This window comes from Lissotriton helveticus, chromosome 3_1 (genome assembly GCF_964261635.1).
Source record: "Lissotriton helveticus chromosome 3_1, aLisHel1.1, whole genome shotgun sequence".
NCBI lineage: Eukaryota > Metazoa > Chordata > Amphibia > Caudata > Salamandridae > Lissotriton > Lissotriton helveticus.
Genome location: NC_136061.1, coordinates 128,864,745 through 128,892,691, shown reverse-complemented (window position 1 = coordinate 128,892,691; position 27,947 = coordinate 128,864,745). Strand labels below are relative to the sequence as shown.

Genomic DNA, 27,947 nt, shown 5'->3' with positions numbered 1-27,947 from the left:
GCGCTACTTCGCGAACTACCCCCAGGGTTAATACAAATGAGGTGCAACTAACGTCCAGACAGTGTTAACAAGCATAACAATGACAAAACAATGAAGTATTACGATCACAAAATGTAATGCGTTACGCAACATAATTTACTCAACTCTGCCGCATAATTTTGACCTCCCCACCCCATAATTCCAGTTGCCCTGCCCATATTGCTTCAGGGCTCTTTTCACTAGCAAACGCCTAATGGTAACACCCCAAGAAACAGAATACATGTTTGGTACATCAGATGCAGTGTTATCACCTTGTGTTCCACACTTTTACTGCATATTGTTTTCACTAGAACTCTATAGTTAGGGGTAGCGGGACACCCCCTAGTGGCGTTAACGTTATAACCTTATTGGGGTATTATTGCTGGATTTCAGACCCCGCTTTATATAAAATGGTAGCATTAATAACTGTAAAGTGAGTGTGTCAAGGGTGTGACAACTATGAAGGAATAACACAGTCTTCTGTTCTCTCCAGGCATTCACCATCATGGATCAGAACAGAGACGGCTTCATCGATAAAGGGGATCTGAGAGACACCTTCGCTGCTTTGGGTAAAACTTCACTTAAGGCTACTTTGCAACGAGATGTTCCACACATTACCTCAGTGATCTCACCCAAAATCATAAAAACGCAATATAGCCAAGTTTTGGGTGCACTTCTTGTTTGGCCTCAGCACGGGTCAACTTGTTTACTTTTTTAATATGTTTTAATAGCTCGTTACTTTTTAGGGACAATTTTTTAACTGTAAACAACTCGATATTTAAAGGGGCTATCTAGTGAAGAGGAAAAAACACAAGTTCATTTACCTAACAATCATCAACAATAGACTTTCCAGAAAGCTTCTAAGATGACGTCTGCTTGGGTTTGAGACCTACTGTGACATCATTCATTGCTGGCCCTATTAATACTGTCAGTCTTAGGCGAGTGCAGGCGATTTCCCCTATAGGCAGGTGCCACTAAAATCACGGTTCTTGCAAACACTTGAGTAGAAAGGGTGTCCTAAGCCCAAATGCAGAAAAGAGCATTTTACATCTATCTACTGATTTAATCGTAAAATAAAATAGCCACTAATTGGGATGCATCTTTACCTGCTGCACTATTGATAGCTATACTTTTGGCTCCAAGCAACCAAAGTCATATAGTAATGTTTATTAGATTGAAAATATAGACTCTTCATTTACAAACACAATGCTCTTAGAAAACAACAAAATACACAGGCAAAATTAAGAAACCACAGTTAATAAATTACAAAAACATTCACTAGTGCTGCATATTTAACTGAAAAGTTGCACACGTAAAATACAAGCTATATGTATTAGAGTATTTGTGTCTATGTCAATGGACAAAAAAGACAGACTAAAATGGCTTTTAAATAAAAAAAGGAAATATAATTATAAAGACATCAACAATAAATACACTTATAACCTGGGGGTGTGCAGTTCTGTGGCTGCAATGTTTTATGCATAATTACGGATTTTACTGCACTTGTCACATGATCCACCCTATGCTGCATGATTTGCAGATTTTAACCAAATACAAAGGCGTCAGGCCCTTTGCAAAGCTTCAGTGGTCACCTTTTAGCCGCTGATTGCTGAATTGGAGAGTTATCTGTTCACCGCCACCACAACAGCAGTTACAAGCTTTAACCCACACCATGCGCATAAAGGGCGCCCTATGTTTTTTTTTCTATAAGTATTCTAGAGATGTTAGTCGCAATCTCTAGGTTCATTTTTTGTGATTATTTAAAAAAAATCATACAATTGTTTGGAAAATCTCGACAAACCTTTCACTTGCATTTCACCTTTTTCCTTTCACTTACTGGGGCAAAGGGACTCTATGTATCGCCTCCCTTATTTTAATGTTTTATTCCCTTTTGACGCTACTCCCTTAATTTTTGATTGTGTCTTTCCAATTTATTTTCTCTTTTTCCCACCTCTACCTGCTTGTGTTCCCCTCTGACTTTTTTAATGTCAGATGTACATTTCCCTTAGTATTAGTGCCCTTATCGTTAACCATTTCTACTTGTCTCTGTCCTTTACGTTTCTTTTTCCTCCCTTCATTTTGCTATCTCGATCTAATTTTTCTGAGATTTTTGTGTCCTGAGTTAATGACGAAGAATAGCACACTGCTCCCAGCAGGTGTGAATAATCCTTCTTTTTGAGGAACGCCCCCATCCAAAACACGAATGCCTTCATCCCTGCTTTTGCTTCACTTAAGGTGTGAATAGCTGATCTGCAGTTAAATAGACTGTGTTGCTTTTCCGCTGAACATTACTGAACATGTGTGATTCCTGCCCTTACGGTAACATGTTTTTCCCAAGTTTTTTTTTTCTAAAACTTTATTTTCATTTTGATCACGTTATAAGCATCACACATGTTTTTCCCTAGTTAATGTCTCCCTGGGCAGATGCGCCAGGATTCTTTGTTTGCTCTGCCAGGTGTTTTTTAGGCTTAGTGTCTTCTTCTTGTTTTGTGTTTCAGGCCGCATCAATGTGAAGAGCGAGGAACTGGAAGACATGGTAAAAGAAGCGCCCGGAGCCATCAACTTCACCGTCTTCCTCACCATGTTTGGTGAGAAACTCAAAGGTATGCCGCCTGGCGACCATGTTTTCAACTGCAACATCCTACTGAGGTCAGGTTCTTGGTTGAGGACAAGATAGTGTGTTGTGGGTGCTCGTGGGATTTAATCACATAAAAAGTGGAGTACAAGTGGTAAACAGGTTAATTGCATCATGCCCACAAGAAAGGAAAAGGGCAGTGCAGACGCCTACCCATTGCAGACGCCTACCCATTGCAACCCATTAGACCTGCCCCAGACAAGCAGGTCTAATGGGCTGAGAAGGCATCAGGACTCGATATCAATGGAAACATGGACTTCTCCCCAACAATGTCCAGCATAAAGCCGAGAGATACCAAAGGCAAGGCTGATTTGAATAACACGCATGTTCTGTTTTGGAAGCACTGGAGAGGTGGCTCCGCTCAGTTGCAACTTAAGCAGGTCCGAATGTGTTTTGATCCCACCGTCCTGGACAGACTGAAAGCAATAACCCAGACTCTTTGTCGAACCTCAGAGCCATCCAGCCTGGTTAGCGTAGGTATGTCTTGGTATCACAAGACTCTCCCTTAAATTCCCTTATTAAAAAAGGCTAATGCTGATCCTAAATGCTCAGCAAATTTCATTCTTTCTTACTCTTATCTTCACTTGCCTTCCACTGCCCTCTTAACCTTTCTTTCCATTTCCCTTTCGTTCTCTCTCTGTCCATACCTTTCCCCCACTTCCTCGGTATTCTCCCTTTCCGTCCTACTATTCTCTTTGCTATCTCATGTCTCTCTTTTCCTTCCCTCCCATTTCCTCCTTTCTACTCTCTGTTCTCTCTGCCCCTTTGTTTCTGCTTCCATCTGTCTTCGACAACTCTGTCTCTCCCTTACTCTCCTTTCGTTCCCTTCGTCTTATCTATGCCTTCCCTTTTCCTCTCTCTCGCTCACCCTTTCCTTCCTCCCGCTCCCCTCTTTTTTCCCTCTTTCCCTCTCTCTTTTTTCTGCTCCTTTACCATCCACCCTCCCCTCTGTCTCCTTCTCCACTCTGCTGCTCCCTTCTCTCTGGTACACCGTGCCCTCGGCTCCCCACCGCTCCCGTGCGCACAGTTTGCCTGATTCCTGCTGCCCATTCGCAGAACAGGTTTTTTTTCATTTGCGAACGGGGAGAGATTCACAGCTGCTTTTGTCACGCCCTTCTGGTTGGGTTTGTCATGCCCACTGAACCGAGCCAAAAACACTGCGCATTCCCAATGAAAACTAATTGGGATGCGAGGCCTTTGTAGTGCAATTATAGATGGAGACCAGGCCGCCGGAAGTGACTGCGGGGTGAACAAAGTATCGTTTTAAGAGCCGGAAGAAGGGTCCCCTCGAGCTGGCGACCCTGGGGAGGGGCGTAGGATGGAGGGGGGAGGTGGCATGAACCAGGGCTGAGGAGCCAGTGCCCTGATCCCAGACACAAATTGTATTTATGTAATGCCAACCAGATGAGAGTGTTAGCATAGAAAGCAGAGATCTTGTACATCAAAGCCACCACTTTATTTACCAGCTAATCAATAATGCATGGATAATTCCATCTTCTAAAACAAAATCCCAAGAAAAGAATTTTTATTGATGCATAGACGCGCCGGTCTGCCCCTGGAAGTGCGCGAGTATCAACTTCATCTGGTGCCCCTCACACTGCCGCCATGTGCTGTGGAGGCCTCGTGTGCACGTGCGTCACTGGCGGTGCGCTCCGCTTGGGAACGCAAGCGAGGACTTGAAAGAGTTGGCCTTTTATGTGCTTTTAGTGTCAACACTGATGGAGAAGGGATCCTTTTGAACAAAGGGGGGAGAGAGCACACTCTCATCCCAGGACAGTTCACCCCATTGCATCCTGGTAAATGCAGTACGCTTACTTTCTAAGTTGCTGTAGTCTTTCACCAAAGTTGGTGCAGGTAGTGCTGTTATCTCTAGACACGTGTTTCTGGGTTTAGCCCCTCATCAGTAGAGAGCAAAAAGTATTAAGAAGCAGAAAAAAGTCATCAGGGGTTGCTGAAATGGTGCCCAAGTCTTCACGGGTCACAGTACCTCTCCACAGGCACACAGGTGCATCCCAGGAGAGCTCATCAGCTTGTTGGCTCAAAGGAATCCTTATGAACACAGCGGGGGAGGCCCTAAAGAGCTAAAACCGATCTGTGGGTCTTGAGATCTGTGTGTGACTTACATGGAAGCCCACCCCGTGACCACACGCCGTCCACCAGCAACATGGACACGTGGAATCCAAGCTCAACATCAGGCAGCGCGACACAGTACTCAAGTGGGTCTACTCCACAGTACCTTCCTTGCAGACACAAGCCACTACCAGCGCCATTCACTGAGTAAGACGTTAGATCCTACCCTAGCCGTGGTCACCAATGACGTGGCAGCGAGTAAGAACCATGGCGCACCTCTGGTCTATGGGCCGGTCCAGTGTGAGGTAGATCAATACCGGTTCAACTGATCATTTATTGTACTGATCGTCTTTCAAGGGTGAGATCAACAGAGGTTTGAAACACAAAGATATCTAAGTAAACCTTAAAAAGCACTTTTGTGAGACAAAGACAAGGGCAGGAGAAAAGAAGCCTAAGTATGGCTACACTCGCAAATTGTTAGATAAGGGAAGAGAATTGACATTTTGGAAGGAATGGAGCCCCATAAAGTGAAAATGAGTTAGTAAGAAAAACTGTAATCGCCTTACGATCTAACGATAAAGGTATTTTTTTTTACAGTAAGCCGTTTCCATCGGATTCAATACACCGTGAGAGTCTGTAGGGCAGGGTTATCCAGTGGTAGTCCACGAGGATCCATGCCAGGTGTTCAGGATATCCACATGGGATCCAATGATAAGCAATTATTCTGAATGGAATATATTTAAATTGTTAGTTGTTATCATAAACATCTGGGTTTGACGCATCCTTTGTAGACAGAAGTTAAACACCTCTTGCGCATTGCCACATTTCAATTTTAAGCTCGAAGTCAGCAATTTATTTGGAATATTTAGTGTTATTGTGCTCTGCTGGGACTGGTAGAGCATTTGTCGGTCAGGTTTGGAATAGCAAGTTTCTTTGTTCTAGATTATGGGAAGCCAGATAAATATTACTTGTCCTGAATGAGCCAAGATATAGAGACCGAGATGATGAGAAGGGATGTACGTTGTTACAACGCATGCTTTTACCACGCATGCTGTAACAACGCAAGTTTTACAACGCATGCCTTTATAACGCATTGGTTTGGGGGGTGCTGGATAGTGAATAGTTTAATTTACTATTCCAACTCCAGTCCCCGTGAATAGTAGGGAAGGTGTTGGATAGTAAATTAAAACTATTCCCTATCCTAGAGCGCCCCTCAGTGCAATGCGTTGTAATGGTTTTCGTTGTAAAACCTGCGTTGTAAAAGCACTGCATGGTAAAAGTTGCGTGGTAAAGGATGTTTCCTGATGAGAAGCTGTGTAGTGTCAGGAGTTGTGGAGACAGTGCCTGCTCTGTGTACCATGTAGTATGGTGTCATGGTACTGACATTGCTGGGTGCGGAGGAATGGACTTAATTCTTCCCAAAACAAATCTGGGACATTTTGGCAAGAAACGCACTTCACAGTAAATCGTGACTCCCTGTCTATATCGCTCAAAAAATTGTGCTAATTAAATTGCAAAACAAATATTTGAAAAACTAATTCACTTATGTCAAAAGCAAACCAATTGTTGAAAACAACAATTTTATCCTTTTCTAGTAACATAACTAGATCACCAGACACAGCAGATAGATCGTCTACACATGGCGCACGTGTAACAACCTGCAGTCCAGCTTGAGGTGGTACTTGCCACACAAGGTATCACCCCAAAGAGTTTACGTAAGATCTGAGTGAAGAGAATGAAGGGGCAATGACAAGTGATATTGTTTGGTGGATAAAGGTCATATTGAGCAAGCCCTGGCAATGACAATAGGTCTGTCTCATACATGCACTGTCAAGCCAGACACAAAAATTCATGTAAGTCTTTTTAAAAAAAATAATTTATTTATTAATGTTTCAGTTATACACTATTCTACCATAACACTGAGACATCCATGTTGTACAACAGCAGACACCAAAGTGTTAGAAAAATATGTATCATAATCAGCAATCCTCCAATACTGACCACAAATGTTGAGGTGTGCCCCTGAAAACTCAAACCCAGGTAGCTGCATAAATAAGCAAAATGATCACAAGGCAAGCACTTTTATGTGAAGAGCACAAGTTTTGCCCAAGCAACACTTGTTCTCCTGTCTCTCTACATGTGTGTGGAGCCAGAGCCCCTCTGTAGTGATGATCTCATAATAGTCTGGAAACAGCTGCGCTGTCAAGTCAGACCATGAAAAGGAACGAGAGGGTGTCTGACATTCACCACCTGGATTTTGCTCCTCAACGTCAGAAAGAGCTTTTTCCTATAGCCTCACAGATGATTGTCTTAAACCCATATTCAGTTATATTGGGCGGACCGGTGTCCACCTGTCTTCTGGCTGTTTGCACCTACCCCTTCCTATTGGTGAAAAAAACACATTTCTTATAGCCATACTCCGGTGTGGCCATGACAGAGCTGGTACCCAGGTGAACCAAAAACATCTGTAGGGTCCCATAGATGCTGAGGGTGCTGAGATCCTATAATGGTTGAGAAAAAAGCAGGAGAAATACATTTGCAATTTATTACCAAGTAATGCCTTTAATCCAGTGCACTTGGGGGCATATTTATGAAAATAGTGGCGCAGAACAGCGCAATAAGTCACCTTGCTGTCCTGCCCTGCGTCACTGCGAAACTTAAACAATATGGCACATTCCTGTCCCTTCCTCCCTGCACTGGCGCTGTTTCAACAGCCCCTAGTGCCTACACAGGCACCCTTACACCATGGCATAATGCAGCACACATATAAAGAGAAAAAACAAGGTGAAATAAACATATTTCTCCTCGTTACGCCTCACCTGGGGTGGCGCAGCATTTTGGCGCATTCCGAGGTGTACCCGGTTTGGTAAATGTGGGAATGCGTCAAAAACCATGGGAGTTACGTGGAAACACCCACCGCAATGCTCATGGAATGGCTCCAATTGCAGAGTAAGGCAATGCAGTGATTTGCACTGCGTTTCCTTACTCCAAATTTATGAAACCAATCAAAGCCAGCTTTCCGTGGATTCAAAAATCTGACTAAGAGCACTTTGCGTGATGCAAACGGGACAGTAGCCTCTCTTAAATATGCCCCTTAATGCGGCCGTCTCACTCCAGGTCATTACGGATACCCTCTCCAAGTATTAACCGTTTCCGTGCGGCGCCGATTCCGCCCCTGTGCTGGACATTCCAGAACAGGGTGCGGTCGTGACGGAACCATTCCGTCATCAGCACAGCTTAGCCGTGACTGATGACGGAACGGTTCCGTCACAAGCATCGAAGGGGTTAAGTTTTACACAAATATCCAGGACTGTAAACAATTTCTATAATGACCTGGAGGCATATGGTCACCCTAAGGAACTGGCCAGAGCCACTAGAGCTAGGTTGTACAGTATTGTGGTGTGAGGAATTTCTGCCCAATATTAAGGATATCCACAGTAAATACATTTAGATACAGTGGCTTTATCCAAGATTTATCTACACAGGTGGGTACCAAGAAATTCTGCCATGGAATGGATCCAACTCTTGTAGACACCATAGACCTGTGATCTAGAGATGAGGTTACCATTGCTTATTCACCTTCCTTTAATATTTCCACACCTCGGGCAGCTCTTCCCTCCTGGACATGTGCTGCACACTCCTGGGGGTGTCCTTAGAAATGTGTACTTTGACTCAGGCAGTAGTCTCACAAAAAGTTCAAGTTGCCAGCACAACTCTGCTCATACCACTGCCTGGACACTATTACCCATCGGTGGAATTTTTAATGGCTGTAGATCAAGGGTGTCCACCATATGTCCAGGAATGCTGAATCCATACCAGATTTTAAGTATAACCACAGACTATGAAATTGTTGGAGAGATATGTATATTAAACGTCCTATAGCCTCACACCGGTGGATTCGATTTACACCATGGATTGGAGTCTGTATCAACCTGAGGTTTATTTTCTGGATATGTGGTTTGTCATCAACGGTAGTTGTGGTGTTTCTATGTGCATGATATGGCTGTAATTGTGGTCTAGTGGGTAGTAATGCTTCATGCCATCTTTTTAGACTGGTATACGCAGTGCCTTGCTGCCAGTGGGGGGCTTACATACTTGCATCTGCAGTTTCCTGTTGAACATCCACAGTCTATGGCTTTGTGGGGAGTGGGTTGCTGTTGCTAGCTATCTTTAGTGTACATGTGTTTTTTGTCTACTGTTCTGTTGTTACTTATTAATGCTTAAAATGCTGCAAGCCTGGTGAAGCTCACCTCTAGGTATATTTGTGCCCAGTTGGGTGGGTGGGGAGTGTTCTGCCTAATGCACTCAGTTGGATATTTTGTGTTGTTCCTAAGTGGTTGGTTCTGTTGCGTGGCAAGGGATGCACGTGTGGTGTTCTTTCTGATTTGTTCTGATGGATGATGTGTATGTTTGTTATTATATCCTAAAACCTGGCATGTATCCGACCTTCCTAGAACTATGTTGAAAAGCTCCGCTCCAGATGAAGCATGTGTAAGACTTTATTTTGTAACATCTCCATGTCTTTTTTTCAGGCACAGACCCAGAGGAAACCCTTTTAAACGCTTTTAAGATTTTCGACCCCGATGCGAAAGGCCATATTAAGGCAGACTAGTAAGTTAATAAATTGTATGTCCTTTTGCATTTTTGGTGTTTGTTGTGGTGTGGCAAAAAGGCTGTGATCCTACCCCATGCATTGCAGATACAGGAATCCCATGACGTGATTATTCGATCACAATCAATGCATCTAATTCAATCGACGTCTTAGGACATCAGTGACTCAGAATTATTCTTCGAACACTCTTACTATTAAGAGTAACAATAGCTTTGAAAATGTGCACCTTTACCGAAGATTTTTCTCCGAGCCAAAAAAGTCAAAGCAATTCATTGCTGATCCCGAATCGTATTTAGTTTGCAATCACTGAAGAGTCAGCATAAAATAAATTTAATAAATGCAAAGTATGGGGGCTAATTGAACGTTACGTGCCAATCTCAAGAAAGCACATTTTATTCTATTACTTTCCTTCTACCTATTCATTGATGTATCTTCAATATTCCATTTCAAGATGGCAACCTTTCCCAGCCACATATGGCTGAAGGGTCTCTTCCAGTTCCCTGGGACTCTTCCCTCTCACACCGGGGTCAGGCTTTAAGTCAACCAAAATGCATGTAGCACAAGACGGGCTGTATTTTGTTTCTGTCTACTTCAGTGTTTCCCAAACTGTGGGTTGTAACCCACTCGTGGGTCGCCAGCTGATTTCTGGTGGGTCGCGAAAGAGTAATAAATAAAGATGCCACTGTCAGGCCATGCAGGGAGGTAAAAGATCACGGACACACTCTAATGTATAGTGCAGGACTGACCACGAACGGTCGAGATCCTGTACATTTATACCTTCCAGCCGCACCTGGCTGTGCCCGGATGTCAGGTTGCGTGGGGTCAGAGGACATCAGAGAGAGCTGGGTAGCTCACTACATCCCATCCAACCTTAGTTCATAACAAGGCCCCCTGGGGTGCTTGGCGGTGCATACAAAATCTTAGAGCCGTTGGCTAAGAGTTGGGTTAGGGCATGGGTCGTTCTTGTGGCCCTGAGCAGGTTCCAGAGATGCTTCCGTCTCTTTGGAGTTAATAGCAGTCTGCTATCCTAGGTGGGCTAGTGTTGAACAGCTAGTACAGTACTAGAGTCAAATGTTAAGCAGTTAAAAACCCATGGTCACACTATTTAAAAAAACGTATTTGCTAAAAAAATCAGAAATCACAATTTATATGCACAAATAATAAATTAACGAACAAATTGTCGATGCGGCGTTTCGGTGATCTACAAGGTGTTTTTATTTGAACAACAATGTCCTGAAGAAGGTGCAGAGCTTGTAGATCACCGAAACGCCGCATCGACAATTTGTTTGTTAATTCATTTTGTGTTTTAAGTGTAATTATTTGTGCATATAAATTGTGATTTCTGAACTTTTTTAGCAAATACGTTTTTTTAAATAATGTGACCATGTGTTTTTTAACTGCTTAACATTTGACTCTAGTACTGTACTAGCTATTCAACAAATTTGTAATAAAACAAAATATATCGAATCTTGAGAAGGGGTTGTGTGTAACTTTTCCCTTGTTTATCATGTAAATGTACAGGAATTTATATAGCGCAAATCACCGAGCGGTTTCTAAGCGCGTGCTTAGGGAACCCGTCCTGGTATTCCCCTGTGAGATAACCCCAGCAGGGTATCCACAAGGTGAAAGCCAGGCATCCCGCCGCGAGGGGCCGTTGTGGAGATTAAGCAAGCTATTGCCCAGAGTCGCAGAGTGTGAACCCGTGAATCGAGTAGGCACCGGAGCGAGAATTGTCGAGTCCATGGACATTTTAGGACTCAAGACCCCGCCGAGCCGGGAATTGAACCCTGGTCCCGGGCTGACCTCTGCTTCCAGGTCTGCCTCCTCTAACCAGTGAGCCACACTTCTCCACATCAGTTGGACTCTATACTAGTAGTTTTGTAAATTTGGTAACCCACGCAAAGACTCTCTTCACATTAGTCCGCCTGTCCCTATAGAATATAGCGACTGTTAAGGATTTCCGCCCCCAAAAATCTGGAAAAGGAAATTTGTTGTTTTGTGAATGTTTAGTTAGATGTAAACCAAAACTGCCTTTTTTCTCTCTGATGTAAACTCTTAATGAAGGGACTTGGAGGAGGCTCATGGCCACGGATTATAAAACATCCCTACGGTACAAAGTCATTTGCGAATGACAGGGTGATGCCACATGTTTCCAATGACGGTCGCGCGATTGACATTGACTAGCGCGCGCATTCCCATGCTACCCACATCAAGGCAGGGCTGCTAATGGTTTCTGTAAAGCCTCGGGAAACTTCTCTTTTTTGTCTTCCAAGAAATGGATCATCTACGCAAATTGACTAGCTTTGAAAATTGTGACAATGCTTTTCCACGAGCCCCTCCTTCGCTTGTCGCCCCACCATAAACCCTATAAGTGTCTTGTTCGTCTTTCTTGTTTGTGCCCTTGTCTGGCGCGTGCTGTGAATGTCGAAGACTGGGACAGCACACGGAATCCTTTTTTCCAAATGTGCTATGAAGATGCTGGCCTGATCCTTTGAGGATGAGGCTGCACAGACCGAGGAATTAACACAACAGATGTCCACAATGGGTGCAATATGACCATTCACTACAAAGGTAAAGCGGCCACATGCATCAATGTTCCCGTTTGCGAATTCTTAATTGTGAAAATTAAGGAATCGCAATTAAGAATTCGCAAACGGCTATGCATGAAGAAATCACATTTTTTTGGCGATTTCTTATTTTTCCTTAATTGTGATTCACAATTTGCGAATCGCAATTAAGGAATCCCTTTCCATTGATTCCTATGGGCCTAAAGGCCCGTAGGAATGAATGTGAAGGCATTCTCATTTTGCGATTCGCAATTAAGGAATCGCAAAATGAGAATGCAATTTCAAGGGTGCAGGGGGGGTCCAAAGGACCCCCCCTGCACCCCTGAAATGTACCTTTAAGTAAAAAAAAATTTTTTAAATGCCCCAAAGGCATGTGTGTGTAAAATGAAACTTTCAAAAATGCACTTTTGTGCATTTTTGAAAGTTTTCGCAAATTACCATGAAGGCTATCTTCATTGTAATTTACCACTTCCTATTTGCGATTTCGCAATTTAAAAAAAATCATGCATTGTATTTCAGAAATCGCAAAATTGCGATTTCTTAAATGCAAACTCAATTTAAGAAATCACAAATAAATTGCGATTTCTTAAATTGCGAAAAAAGCACAAAGCTTCATGCATTCCAAAAAAGGGATTTGCATTCGCAAACGGCCGATTTTTGCGATTCGCACCGTTTGCGAATTGAAAAACCCTTGATGCATGTGCTCAAAGGTCTTCATTCGCATCCGAAATTCTTGTTCGAAGATACCTTCACTACGTTTTATCCACTGTGTATTGAACCGCGAACATAATCAAAATGCATATGAAATGCCTCAAATTCATAGATGACTTTTATCTACCTTGACTGAATAAAATATTTTATAAGGAGCTTTTGTAAAAAACATCACGGGACGAGTAAACTTTGCTCTGCTCTTCCATTTTGAGATCGTATTAGGGGAAAGCTTAACTATTAACATATGGCAGCAGATGTATCATACCTTTCTGCTGCCTCAAAGCCACCAAAAGTGACATTGTAAAATCTTTCCAGTGCAAAACCTTTTTTTTGCGCTGAAAAACCTCAAATTTTTCAGTGGAAATAGGACTTTGCAGCACTTTGCCTCAAGGTGCGTTATATAGGTGAAACTTGGGCATTTCATCGCAAGGACCCGCGTTTTTGATGCAAGCCATATCTGCAAAAAGAATGTCAGACGGGACTTTGCTTCAAACAATAACGCCTCTTTCAGATATTTTTATTTCCCCTAATAGTTCACACATTGCACAGGAGCTGCTCTGTACAGGCCACATCCAGTGTGTGAAATGTTTCAAGCAGCTCACCTGACCCCTTGCACTGGGTGAGAAGGAAGGATCTCATTGCTCCACTAGATTGCTGTTTTGTTGATGAGTGACCAAACTCTCTGACAGCTTCCTGAAAGGGCTTTTTCTTTCACCATCTCAACGGAAGAGATTACAACAAGCCCAACATGAGAATAGCATATTCCGCTATCCACTGCTAATTTACAGACATAGCATGGCAAGGGTACCTTGACTTGTTTAGCTTGTTTATGCATACATACATATATATGTGTGTATATATATATATATATATATATATATATATATATATATATATATATATATATATATATATATATTCACAGAAAAAACCATAGGTTATAGACCATATATAGTTAGGAATTAGCATTTACAAAACCTTGAAAATTCACTGAAAAAACCATAGGTTATAGACCATATATAGTTAGGAATTAGCATTTAGAAAACCTTTTTTTACTCACACAAAACCATTGAAATTCCATATATAGTTAGTTGCACTAACTATATATCGCGCACCCCCAATCCACTGCTGATGATGTCACATATTACATCATTCATGACATGGTCAGTGACATCACTGATGACATCACTGATGACATCTCAAATGACATCACTGATGACATCACTGATGACATCTCAAATGACATCACTGATGACATCTCAAATGACATCACTGATGACATCATGACACACCAATACCAGTTACTACATACGCACTCACTGATTCCTACGTCTACACACACATTCACTCATTCACCCATACAATCACTCATACATACAGTCACTCATTATTACAACACTATCATATGCACTCATACACCTATGCAGACAGTCACACACTGCCACTCATCCATGGAGTTACTCACACACCAAGTCAGTCCTGTAAAGAATCAATCACACTTCCATTTCTTCATCTATACAGTTAAACACAGAACACCATACTTCAGTGACATCACTGATGACATCACTAATGACATCTGAAATGACATCACTGATGACATCTCAAATGACATCACTGATGACATCATGACACACCAATACCAGTTACTACATACGCACTCACTGATTCGTACGTCTACACACACATTCACTCATTCACCCATACAATTACTCATACATACAGTCAGTTATTATTAGAACACTATCATATGCACTCATACACCTAGTCAGTCCTGTGAAGAATCAATCACACTTCGATTTCCTCATCTATAGTTAAACACAGAACACCATACTTTTCACACATATACTAACACATACTTACTCTCTTATACAATCACTGATACAAGTACACATTGATATGCACAGAGTCACACACCTCCCAGCCAGCCACACACACACTCAGTCTTCCATACATCCACTCATTCTTCAATATGTAAAACGTATTTAAACTTTACAAAAACACACAGACACTAGATGATGTCATCAGTGATGTCATTTGAGATGTCATCAGTGATGTCATCAGTGATGTCACTGACCATGTCATGAATGATGTAATATGTGACATCATCAGCAGTGGATTGCGGGTGCGCGATATATAGTTAGTGCAACTAACTATATATGGAATTTCAATGGTTTTGTGTGAGTAAAATAAGGTTTTCTAAATGCTAATTCCTAACTATATATGGTCTATAACCTATGGTTTTTTCAGTGAATTTTCAAGGTTTTGTAAATGCTAATTCCTAACTATATATTGTCTATAACCTATGGTTTTTTCTGTGAATTTCATTGGTTTTTTAACAGCTAATATCTGTAGCTGTAAAATGTATTCTTCTTTAAATCCAAAAATATATTTTATATGTTTATGAATAATTTTTTTTTAAAATATTTTTTTTTCTTCGTTCCCGCTTCGCGAATCGGGAAGCTTCCCGTTAGCTGACCTTGATGCCGCGAAATAGACCGCGAGCCGGTAAACGTTTCTTTACCGCAAGTGCCGCGTTAGAAAACAACATCGTGACGCCTCCCGTCCGCATGACGTTTCACGTTGTCGCGTGATACGTCATATGACGTGCTACGTTAGCGAACTGGTACGCGAAGCGAGTCGCAAAGCGCAGGTTTCTGGAAGCAAACCGGGAGGCCCTGCAAAGCGCTTAACGTAAACACAGCAAGTCATGTGACTTGGTAATAACACTTTTCATTGGTTCATTTCACTTTTGGTTTCCTAATGATGTAAGACTAGGTCATATAATCTAAAATGAACACTTTTGATTGGTTGAGAACTCTTGTTTTTCCCAAATGATGAAAATCCCTCCTTCTTTCCTCACTCTGACTTTCATCATTGTGAGAGAAAGACCCTTTGTGATCACTGAGCAATGGCTTCTTTAGTAGCTTCAGCTGGTGCTTCCCCACCACCTCCACCACATCCAAGGAAGAGTGGACCACCTGCTCAAGTTATAATTCAACAAGAAGAGGAAGAAGAGGAACAGGACGACGAGCACGAAGAGAGGCAGTTTTTGCCTGAGCAGCCCAGGACGTCTCACCGGAAAACCCAAAAAAATATAAAACTGTTCAGAAAAATTCAAAAAAAGTAAAAAAATGTTCCGAAAAATAATAAAAAAAATATAAAACAACAAAAACAATAAAAAAAAAAGTTCTTTTCAGAACTACCTCCCCGTTATTAAAAAATTGGTACAATATTTGGAACTGTGCCAACCTCTATTTCTCTTAGTTCGCTTCCCAGTTCGCTCGCCGGTACGCGAACCGGAAGCGAACCAAAAACAGTAAGTATAAGGGAAGGAAACAGACACTTATGTTAAAAGAAAGACAGCTATAGGGGAGTAAACTAGAGATACTATTACCCGTAATCCACTGCTGATGATGTCACATATTACATCATTCATGACATGCTCAGTGACATCATCAGCAGAGGATTGCGGGTTTTTTGGCAACGTGCCTTATCCACGGTTTAATAACGCTGCCTTTTGCTTTATATAAGTTTTCAAATTGTATGAAATATATACCAATAGGTCGTTATGAACCTTTAGGTAGTGCTTTTCTTCATGAGGTCTGGTCGCTTCCATACACATACAGATGTTTCAAAGATGATCAAGAAGTTTATCTGAATGGAGAGGAATGCACTGAGACGCCAGATCATTCACTAATGTGTAGGCACATACAGTTACACGGTTCATGCAAGAAACACCGACCAAATATGGCTTGCGTGTTGCAAGGCACGCCAGTTCCTGCTATCATCCCCACGTTCAAGTTGTTGGAAAATGGTAGTTATTTGATGCTCAATAATGAAGATTGTTCTGAGTTAATTAAAAGTATTCCTTTTATCGTAACAGTAAGTGAACGGGTTATTTGCTGCAGAAATGTTCTATTTCCTCCCACACATGAACATAGGGAGTTTTCAATCTGGCCACAAATACCAACCTTGGGACAGATTTCAACGGCATGGCAAGAATAAGAGCTCTTTTGTCTCAGAGAGAGGTGGCCTTGAGTTCGGCCCGTGAAACTTTCGTGCTTCACATAGCGAACACCCGTACAGAGGTGCAGACCCTTTTCAATTCAGATTTGCCTTTCAATTTCAGCAAGATGGTTCCGACTATCTTTAACGCATCCTCCACAAAGGCCCTGGCGCACTTTTTTAAAGTTGTTACCAGTGGTCTCGTGACTTCATTTGAGAAAATCTTTGGAGTCATCCCTGCTTCCTTTCATTCTATTTTCTCCACTCTGGTTCGTGGATTGGCATTTTTACTTGCATTACCAGCGGACGCTCTTGTGCTTTTTTACATTTTTAAATATGGATGTCCCTCCTATGCAACCTCCCACCCTGCAGCTGCTGACACTGTTCCGCAATCGCATGCTAGAATATTATGGCACAATGCCGTTGGCGATATTAAGCACGGCATATGGATTATCTTTTCGATTCTCCTACTTCACCTGTGTCCAGCCTGTATTTCACTGCCTGACCTGTGATTTCGATTGGGCCATTGATTTGTGTCTCTGCGGACCGGTTTCTCCTGACGTCGACTTTAATCAGCTGATGACTCCTATCATTACTCACGAGTTGGTTTGTCCTGGCGAAAGGATTATGGCTGTGGCATTGATGCATGGACTACTTGGTCCCTGGAATTTACTGGCGGCAGCACTGTCTTTCTTGGAACAGAGCTTTCTTGAAAACCCACCGAGCTGTCCTCTGATGGTGATAGAGGATCCGGTGCTGGGAGAGCACGTATGTTCTTTTCCGCTTTTAAATTGGATGGCTGAACTGTTTTCGGATGAAGACGGTGACTTCCTATTGGAGGCTGTTGCAGCTTATTTTGCATACACAGTTATGTCATAGACCTTTTTCATGTTTGATATGCTGAGTACTAGCATTTCATTGACAATTCATTGACTTATTTGTCAAGTTTTTATTATTTACCTTGCCTATTGGCTTAAGACTCGATAAAGTACTTGGCTGTTTTATTTTTCTTTAGCATTAAATTTTCCTAGTTTTTAATGCTTTACCTTGCGGACCGTCCACATATAAACTTGCAATCTGCTCTCATGAGATGGCACTTCTATTATCTTATTCAGTTCGTTTCCGGATCATGGGGAGGTGTCATCTAGGTCCTGGATATCTTTACACCGTGTTAAGTTAGCATGGGCTCATTACCGGTTTAAACGCCATTTTTCCTTTTTTGCAACTTCTGCACACGACACTTAGTTGTTGCTTTAGCTTTCCACCTAGTAGTTCATCGTGGTTTACATGAGAATAATATGTTATTGCTCTACTATCTGCTTTGCTTGTTAAACTATATCTGTACAGCGAGTGCTAAAGTTTCAAGAACAACACGATACAGAATTGTTATGAGGTCTGACCTCCACGACTTCATACTCATAACATAAGTGCAACTTCTGCCAATTCTGGGCATGAGGCGGGTTTTATATTGCTTTGCCGAACACACATACACAACAGTTGATGCGGTTCACATGAAGAGAGAGCTGGTGTATGCTGATGTGATTCTTTCAAATCTAAGACACTAAAGTATGGGCACGCCCTAAACCAACACAAAGAGACCTTCTTAGCAAATAATATAATATGTGTATTAGGGAGGGTGAGATATAAGCAGCCGCGGGCCGTGGAGGGAGTTACGGTGAGGCAGGGAGGCGGGGAGGGGGAGAAGCAGGGTGGAGCCCTCTCTACCTTGCCCCTCCCCCTCCCCGCCTCCCTGCCCCACCGTAACTCCCTCCATGGCCCGCGGCTGCTTATAAGTGTTGCTAACTCTTATTCATTTACAGCATGTTAACATACTGTCACCATTCGCTTTTTATGTACTAGTAACTATGCTGGTAATTTTGCTACTGATAATATGTGTACTTGTATTCTCCACCCTGCTTCTCCCCCTCCCCGCCTCCCTGCCTCACCGTAACTCCCTCCACGGCCCGCGGCTGCTTATAAGTGTTGCTAACTCTTATTCATTTACAGCATGTTAACATACTATCACCATTCGCTTTTTATGTACTAGTAACTATGCTGGTAATTTTGCTACTGATAATATGTGTACTTGTATTATCTAAGATACTACGCCTGAGAAGACGGCATTAGTAAATAAACATTTCAAATACACATGTGTTCTTCTTAACTCCATGTTCTGGTTTCTAAGAAATATATAACGACCGACTGTTCATGAGTTCCACGTATCCTGAGGTACTATAAGTTCATATTCTGGATTGTCTAAACATTGAGAGTTTGTTATATCCAATGTGACACTGTACCTAGCTTGCTAAGGAGTTTTTGATTACTAACGTGAGTTTTGGGACACCCTAATTCGCCGAGGTTCCAATCCTCTGTCCACAGTTCTGTGTGGGAACAGAAACCCTGCGACAGGGGCACCCCGACCCTTGCTGGAGCTTCATCACACTTGCGATACAACTCCAGCAATGCGCCACCTTTACGGCACAGATACATCACGCATCTGTGCTGTTTTTGCCCCATGATGCGCCGCATTGTAAATGCAGCACACCATAGGTGACGGAACAGCGGCACAGAATGACTAACACATCCCTGGTGATGCGCCAGTCATCATAAATGTATCCCTATGCTTCTTATCTTGTTAGAGATGAACCGCCATATGTATCATCAAAGTTTTTTGCATTTCCTAAATAGCGAACTTTAAGGAATAAATAGCGATTCTTTACCATTCCTAGTTTGCGATTAGCTATTTGCTAATTACAAATTACCCATTCATTTCCTTCATTTCCATAGGGCGGTTGGACTCACTTTTAGCTCGAACGGCTGAATGGATTTCCACGAAACTTGGCAAAATTGTAGGGACTGGTAGCCCGATGTGCCTTTGCTATGTCTCAAGATATATGCTCCAGTGGTTTTTACGAAAATTAACTTTGAAAAATATATATTGGGCTACATTGGCCTATATATATGTTGGAGCCCAAATGTAGCCCAATGTAGCCCAATGAAGCCCAATGTAGCCCAATGTAGCCCAAAGATGGCCGCCAGACACACAAAAAACAAATGTAGCCCAAATATCAGCCAGATGTAGCCCAACTATAGCCCAGTGACAGAATGACCAATCAGCTTCGCAAACCTCCGTTACGCGAAGCGGAGCGCTGTTACAGATATATATCTTTTTTTGAACGTTAATTTCTCAAAATCCACTGGAGCACATATATTGAGACCTAGCAAAGGCACATCGGGCTACCAGTCCCTAATATTTTGCCAAGTTTCGTGCAAATCCATTCAGCCGTTCGATTATTATTATTATTATTTTTTTTTGCCCCGCGGGGCCCTTTTAAAACCTCCACATCAAACCTAGGGGGTCAGCGAGGATCTACTATGCCCCCTTATAGTTATTTCCCCCTTTGTTTTGACCTCCTCTTGTCTCTCGATCCTACCGAGAGACAAGATGGCGGCCGCTACGGACTTTTTGGAATGTTGACAGGCGCCGGAGAACCAATCAGCTTCGCTTCACAAAGCTCCGTTGCGCGAAAAGTACGCGTCCTGGGACGCTGCCAGGTCCGCTGTTACAGATATATATCTTTTTTTAAACGTTAATTTCTCAAAATCCACTGGAGCACATATATTGAGACCTACAAAAGGCACATCGGGCTACCAGTCCCTACAATTTTGCCAAGTTTCGTGCAAATCCATTCAGCCGTTCGGGCTAAAAGTGAGGCCAACCGCCCTATGGAAAACTCAATGTTAAAAACACGTTTTGGGACCCCCCTTTTTTCTCGGCCCCCCCTTGACGAACCCCCCCCCAAATTTTCAAGGGCTGCTCAGAAACAAAATGTGCCATTTTCCTGAAAATTTCAGCCAATTCCGTCCACAAACGCCAAAGTTATTAGACATAGAATTTTCAAAAATCCCATAGAGAAAAAATCCTAAGTATATATACCTACTGGCGACCGCCAGTAGGTAATATATATATATATATATATATATATATATATATATATATATATATATATATATATATATGAAAAAACCTCCGTTCTCCTGCCACAATCACCTCTGACCTGATCGCGCTGGAAACAGACAGGGACCACACTTGGATGCTAGTTAGTTTCGTTTATTCAGCTGTCGCCATAACGTTTCGGCTGAAAAGCCTTGATCACATGACAGCGTAACCTTGTTTTTTTGGCATATTTAAAGTGCACAGTGCTCATTAGTGATTGGTTCATTTGAATTGTCACAACCATTGGGTAAACACAGTTGATGGACTTACACATCACATTAATACGATATGTACACGTATTTACAATGCATGTTTACAGTTATTAGCTGTCCACTCTCTTTTGATGTTTAGGATAAATCCCTAAATATTCTTAAACAATTCCGGGTTAAATCCCATTATGTACTTTAAAGAATATCCACCACATTTATACAATGTTGCCATACTTTAGCAGTTTTGGGTTAAATCCCCATCTTGGCCTTCTATCCATTACTATGTTAAGCATTAACTTCAACATTACATTTGATATTTTAATTCGCCTTGCATTATTTGTGTTCTTACCCATACCCATATAAAAGTGCTCCAGTGCAAAAAAGTGTTTAAAAACCATGTAAACGAGGGCTATACATTTTGAATTTAGATAGTTATTTCATTGTTATTATTTGTAGAGCCAACCTTTTCTCCTTCTATTTTACAATCCCACTACACTTATGTTCGAGTTTATCCTGTTGCCATTTTAGTTCTCAGTTACTTCACTATTGATTATCTTTTCCTTCAGGTTGCTAACTTACATACTATGTATCAGTGAATATGGTCCTTCTACTTATTACTCAATTGTCACATGTTATTGATTATTTCAGCGAATATGGTAGTTGCCCAATTAGTTCTGTATAAAATTAATTATTCACAATTTATATCATCTTCACCTATATACAACTATATATACACATAAACTAATATACACACTTATCCAAAAATATACATCTATATATCATTCAATTCTAATTGATATATGTACATCCTATTTACACATTTATGTTGTTCACATTTATTAATTTCTCATACTTGGGCATTTCTGTCATTCATAATCATTAGTTATGCAAACATGTGTGTAAATCCTCAGTCAAATTCAGACCTACAGGCTGTTTACTATTAAGCTTGAGTATGTAGTTGGTTTCCATTTTACGTAATTTGTTTTCCCTGTTGCCTCCCCTCCTGCTCGCACTTACAGCATCCACCACCCAGTATTTCAGATCCTTGTTATTGCTTTGGTGTTGACTTTTAAAATGCCTCGCCACGGGATAGGTGTTGTCCTGCGTGGTTATCGCCCTTAAATGCTGCAATATCCTTTTATGCACGGGAAGTTTCGTGCTTCCCACATATTGCCGTTTGCAGGGGCATTCGGGGACGTAAACGGCATAATCCGTTTTACAAGTCAGGACTTTTGTGATACGATGCTCTTGGTCACTAAATCCGTCCTTGTACATTTTTTTGTTCACACCATGTACACATGCTTTGCAGGTTTTACACCTGTAAAAGCCTTGATTGTTCTGATACCAAGAACTATTGTCAATAATTTCTGGGCAGGTTGCCACTAATCTTTGTCTCATGTTGGGAGCTTTACTGAAGGTTATGGAGGCTTTCTTTGGGAGATCCTGACCTATTAAAGGATCACTGCTGATTATTGGCCAATTTTTGTTGATAATTTTTCGTACTTCATAATGTTGTGTTGCAGGGTTTCTGTACTCACACAGAACTGTGCACAGAGGAGTGGAACCTCGGCAAATTAGGATGTCCCAAAACTTACCTTAGCAACCAACTCACCCCTTACCGAGCTAGCTACAGTGTCTCATTGGACATATCAAACACCCAATGTTTAGACAAACCAGAACATGAACTTACAGTACCTCAGGGTACGTGGGACTCATGAACACTCTTTCGTTATATTATCATTACAAACCAGAACATGGAGTAAAGAAGACACATGTGCATTTGAAATGTTTATTTACTAATGCCGTCTTCTCAGGCGCAGTATCTTTGATAATACAAGTATACTTATTATCAGTAGCAAAATTATCAGCATAGTTACTAAGACATAAAAAGCGAATGGTGACAGCATGTTAACATGCTGTAATGAATAAGAGTTAACAACACTTATATCTCACCCTCCCTAACACATATATTATATTATTATCTAAGAAGGTCTCTTTGGGTTGTTTTAGGGCGGGCCCATACCTTAGTGTCCTAGCATGAAGGAATCACATCAGCATACACCAGCTCTCTCTGCATGTGCACCGCATCAAGTGTGTTAACAATTCTCGTGCAAAGCAATATCAATCCCGCCTCAAGCCCAAGTTGGCAAAGGCTGCACTTGTGTTATGACTATGAAGGCGTGGAGATCAGACCTCATAACAATTCCATATCGTGTTGCTCCTGAAACTTCAGCACTCTCCGTGCAGACATGTTTTATTAAACAAAGCAGATATCAGAGCAATAACATATTATTCTCACATTCACCACGGCAAACCACTAGGTTGAAAGCTAAGTCAACAATTAAGGGTCGTGTGCAGAAGTTGCAAGAAAGGAAAAATGGCGTTTAAATCTGAAATGTACCTATGCTAACTTAACACGAAATATGGATATATAGGAGCTATACAACACCCCCCCATGATCCGAGAACGGACTAAATAAGGTAACAGAAGTGCCATCACATGAGAGCAGAATCCATTTATAAACGAGCATGAATAAAAATTCAATTATAAAAACTAATGCTAAAAAATAGCCCACAAATATAATGTGGCTCAAGCCAATAGGCAAGCAAAAATAAAATGTCTTGACCAAAAGTCAATAAAATCAAGGAAATGCTATCAATCAGCATGCCAATCTGAGGCAGTGTCTATGATAAGACCGTATATGAAAAGTAAGCTGCAACAGCCTCAAGGAGGAAGTCACTGTCCTCATGCGAAAACAGTTCAGCCATCCAGTTTAAAAGATGAAAGGAACATACGTGATCTTCCAGCACCGGATCCTCTATAACCATCAGAGGACAGCTCGGTGGGTTTTCAAGAAAACTTTGTTCCAAGAAATTTCGCGCTGCCGACAACACATCCCAGGGACCCATTAGTCCATGTGCCACCGCCATGGCCATAATCCTTTCGTCAGAACAAACCAACTCGTGAGCAATGATAGGACTCATCAGTTGATCAAAATCGACGTCAGAAGATGCTGGTCCGCAGAGACACAAATCAATGGCCCAAAGGAAATCACAGGTCAGGCAGCGAAATACAGGCTGGACACAGGTGAAATAGGAGAACCGAAAAGATAATCCAAACGCCGTGCTTAGAGTCGCCAACGGCAGTGTGCCATAATAATCAAGCATGCGGTTGCGAAACCGCGTCAGTAGTAGCTGTGCGTGGTCTTGCACAGGAAGGGCATCCATATTTAAAAAGGCAGAAAACCACCAATGCGCCTGCCGCTAAAGCAAGTAAAAACGGGAACCCTCCAAATAAGGAAGAAAAAATAGAATGGAAGAAAGCAGGGATGACTCCAAAAATCTTCTCAAAGGAAGTCACGAGACCACCGCTAACAACTTTAAAAAAATGTGCTAGGCCCGTCGTGGAGGATGCGTTAAAGATAGAACGGACCATGGCTCCGAAATGCAAGGGCAAATCAGTGTTTAAAAGAGCCTGAACCTCCGTGCGGGTGTTAGCAATGTGAAGCACGAAAGTTTCACGGGCCGAGCTCAAGGCCACCTCTTTCTGGGACAATAGAGCTCTTATTCTAGCCATGCCGCTGAATTCTGCTCCCAAGGTCGGTATCTGTGGCCAAATGGAAGACTCCCTATGTTCACGTGTGGGAGGATAAAGAACATTTCTGCAGCAAATAACCCGCTCACTAACTGTTACTATGAAAGCTATACCTTTAATTAAACCACAACAGTTTTCATTATTGAGCATTAAATAACTACCATTCTCTAACAATTTAAACGTGGGGATGATAGCAGGAACTGGCGTGCCCTGTAAAACGCAAGCCATATTCGGGCGGTCCTTATTACATGAACCGTGTAACTGTATGTGTCTGCACATTAAAGAATGATCTGGCGTCTCAGTGCACTCATCCCCTGTTAGATAAACCTCTTGGTCATCCTTGAAACATCTGTATGTGTATGGGAGTGACCAGACCTCATGAAGAAAACCGCTACCTAAGGGTTCAAAACGGCCTATTGGCACATATTTCATACAATTTGAAAACTTATATAAAGCAAAAGGCAGTGTTATTAAACCGTGGATAAGCCACGTAGCAGCGGTGGATTCTGCCACAGAAAAAGGTAAAGATTCCAACCTTTCAATATGTAGCATGGAAAAGGAAGCATCACGCATTGAAAGCAAGCGTTGTTTGTCTGTCAAATTAAACGGTGCAAATAAAGAAGAAACGTTCATGTATCCCCAGGGAACTTTACCCATTTTCAGAGTCTGAAGTGTCCACGCAAACTGCATGATTGAACGTAATTGATTTTGACCATGGTATAATACAGATACTTCATCATGTACAATATCAACAACAGACGACACAATATTATCCAATGTGTAAATTCTTGAGGAAAGCACGTTAATGCTATTGTCAACAACTGCAAGAACTTTCTCAAGATTTGCCTGATCAATAGCCCTAAGGCGCGAAGCAGCCTCAATTTGTGAGAGTTTCCAAATTTCATTGTAAACACCATATAACCAGCGTTTCGACCTGCCACTAGCTGGGCCCTTAATGAAATCATTCAAATCCACGTCTGCATTCAGTTTGGAAAGGTGATACTTAACCGCAGGTAAAGTTGAATGTTTCAGCCAAGCTTGACACAACTTGCCAACAGAGTAAGAGGTGACAGTATGACTCAAATCAAAACGGGGATCAGATCTAACAGTCTTAAAACCGTCAGTTATATTTAAAAATCTTTTTTGGCAAGCATCAGCACTACGGTGCCAAAGCAGCCAACCCTTGGGATTCATACTTGAAATGTTAAAGGAGGAATTCAGAAGCAGAGCCTGTATTTCTCTAATGGACAATTTTGTAAAATTACTCCAATTCTCATATTCCTCCAACTCCGGGAAAGACGGGGTGTTTAACCTTTTAGATGTAGCCAATCCAAAGCACGTGGTCTGGGAAATGGTTTCATTTAAAAACCACATATGATTTGGGATGAGACATGCACGGTGCAAAGCCTCAGTGCCTTGTACCTGCCAGGCCCTTGAGCCCCAAACTGATTTAAGGTCTATGGTATCCTTCCATAACTCATACCCTCCAGTAACTAATTTATCCAGGAAGGCCTTTGAATATAACAATTTTGTATTTGTAAGTCGAACCTTGGACAGTGGCTGTTTGTTAAATTTAAAATAAAATGACTCGGGATTGGACTGATTAAAGTCAGTGAAATAAGTATACTTTTTAAGAAACGTTTCTGAACTCCCTTGTTTTGGTGCTGGGCAATGTTCCCACTGAGTAAAATTAACCGCATCCCTTCGGGAAGATGTCTTGTGTAAGAAGTGATTGCCATAATGTTGGTAACAGAACAATTCACCATAATTAGCAGATTCTAAATATAAATCCTCAGCATCAAAAGCAGCATAATATTTCAAATCAGAAAACAAACTTTCCACAGCATTAACATCCCAATCATCAGAACGAATGTTTTGTTTCACCACATCCCCCATATTAACTCTTAGTACATTAGGGACATTAACGACTTCCGTTGGCCCATGAATCTGAAAACGAACTGCATCCCACGCGATTCCATCCAGAACAGGCCATGCTGTGATGTTAACCAAAGTCAAGTCTCTTTTTAATCTGTGTGTAGAATGTGAAGAGGAAAGTGGGGCCAAAGTTCCATTCAAATGAGTAATGCAAGTTCTCTCCTCGACATAGTGTCCATTCATAATCCGAAAAAAATAAAACACAAAACCAATTGACATAAAAAGGTAAACTGAAAAAAGGACCAGCCAAATGTATATCCAAGGAGGTATCAAAAAATGTTTTTTAAACAGGCTGGCATATACTGTAATTCTAGAAGGTTTTTTCGAGGCAAGGGAAGCAGAGTCAAATGAAAATCTGGATTCCGTGGCTAAACGAGCTTGCAGGTCAGGCATGGACAAATCAGTGGGGTATGTATAGTCTGTCTCATCAAGGTTAGTTCCTGGTAAATTATTCAATAATGGACTGGAAATAGCAGGTAATTCGATGGCCACCTCAGGTTCATTATTAGAAGCAGTGGGCATAACTGAATTTCTCACAATGGAAGGACAGGAAACAGCCGGTGTCATGCTAAGAAGAATCGGCCACTCTGTGTATCTTGACATTGTCAATAGAAATAAACCTGTTTTCCTTACGACCTGGAAGTGGTGGTAAAATGACTGTTCTTGTGCCCTTCACTCCAAGCACTGGGACCGGAGCTCGATAGGAGGGACCAAACTCTTTCTTGTTGTCGATCTTCTCTCGAACCAGTTCTCCAACCTGGGGTAGCCAGCCAACTACCGGGATCTGCAACGCATCATCCGATGTGGAGGGCAAATGTTCTTTTGCAAGAGTGTCTCTCGTCTTTTGTAGATTCTGTAAAACAGTGCAATGTTCATCTGCGTCAAAGGAAGTGGCGCGAACCACCGAGTCTAGACCGTCAAGGTCAGGGACGAACATCTTGATGCCAAAGAGCATTTCGTATGGGGTCCGCCCACCCAGAGACCTTCTAGGGAGATTATTAAGAGCACGCTGCACGCCATAGAGGTGGGCCAGCCAGTTTCTGCCAGTGCCTATAACTCGGGCTGTCAAAGATTGCTTTAAATCACGGTTCATTCGTTCAACTACACTATTACCCTCGGGTCTGTAGGGTGACGAAAACTTGACTTGGACCCCCATCGAAGTCATGGCATCCTTATACGCCTTAGAGGCGAAAGCCGGACCCTGATCCGAATGGAAGGTACCACAGGCAAAAATCCCTATAAAGATACGCAAATCTCTGATGACAGTCCGGGAATCAGCGCTGCGATGTGGCCATAACCACACAAAGCGTGTGCATGAGTCAACTGCTACTAAGATGTATTTATACGCAGTATCAGATGAAAATGGACCGCAGTGATCTAAATAAACACAGCCTAGTGGTTTATTAGAAATGTACAACTGAGTCTGAGGCGGACGCGTAGCAGTTGAAGGTTTAATCTGCTGGCATATGTCACAAAGAAGGACATAATCACGCGTCTGTTTGTACAGTCCCCGCCACCAGAAACGTTGTTGTAGTTGCGTTACAGTGGCTGAGACGCCCGCATGCGCAGACGCCACACCTTCATGAGCCGCTGT

General features: G+C 42.0%; 1 protein-coding gene across 1 annotated transcript in view; it reads left to right on the top strand.

The window, feature by feature from the left end:
- The window catches only part of LOC144822182 (myosin regulatory light chain 2B, cardiac muscle isoform), a 131,050-nt gene that overhangs the window by 39,890 nt on the left and 63,213 nt on the right, over positions 1 to 27,947 (top strand). The window contains exons 3-5 of the mRNA XM_078679374.1: positions 512 to 587; positions 2,517 to 2,621; positions 9,256 to 9,334. Coding sequence (XP_078535500.1) covers positions 512 to 587; positions 2,517 to 2,621; positions 9,256 to 9,334 — 260 coding nt within the window. The remainder of the gene's footprint in view (positions 1 to 511; positions 588 to 2,516; positions 2,622 to 9,255; positions 9,335 to 27,947) is intronic.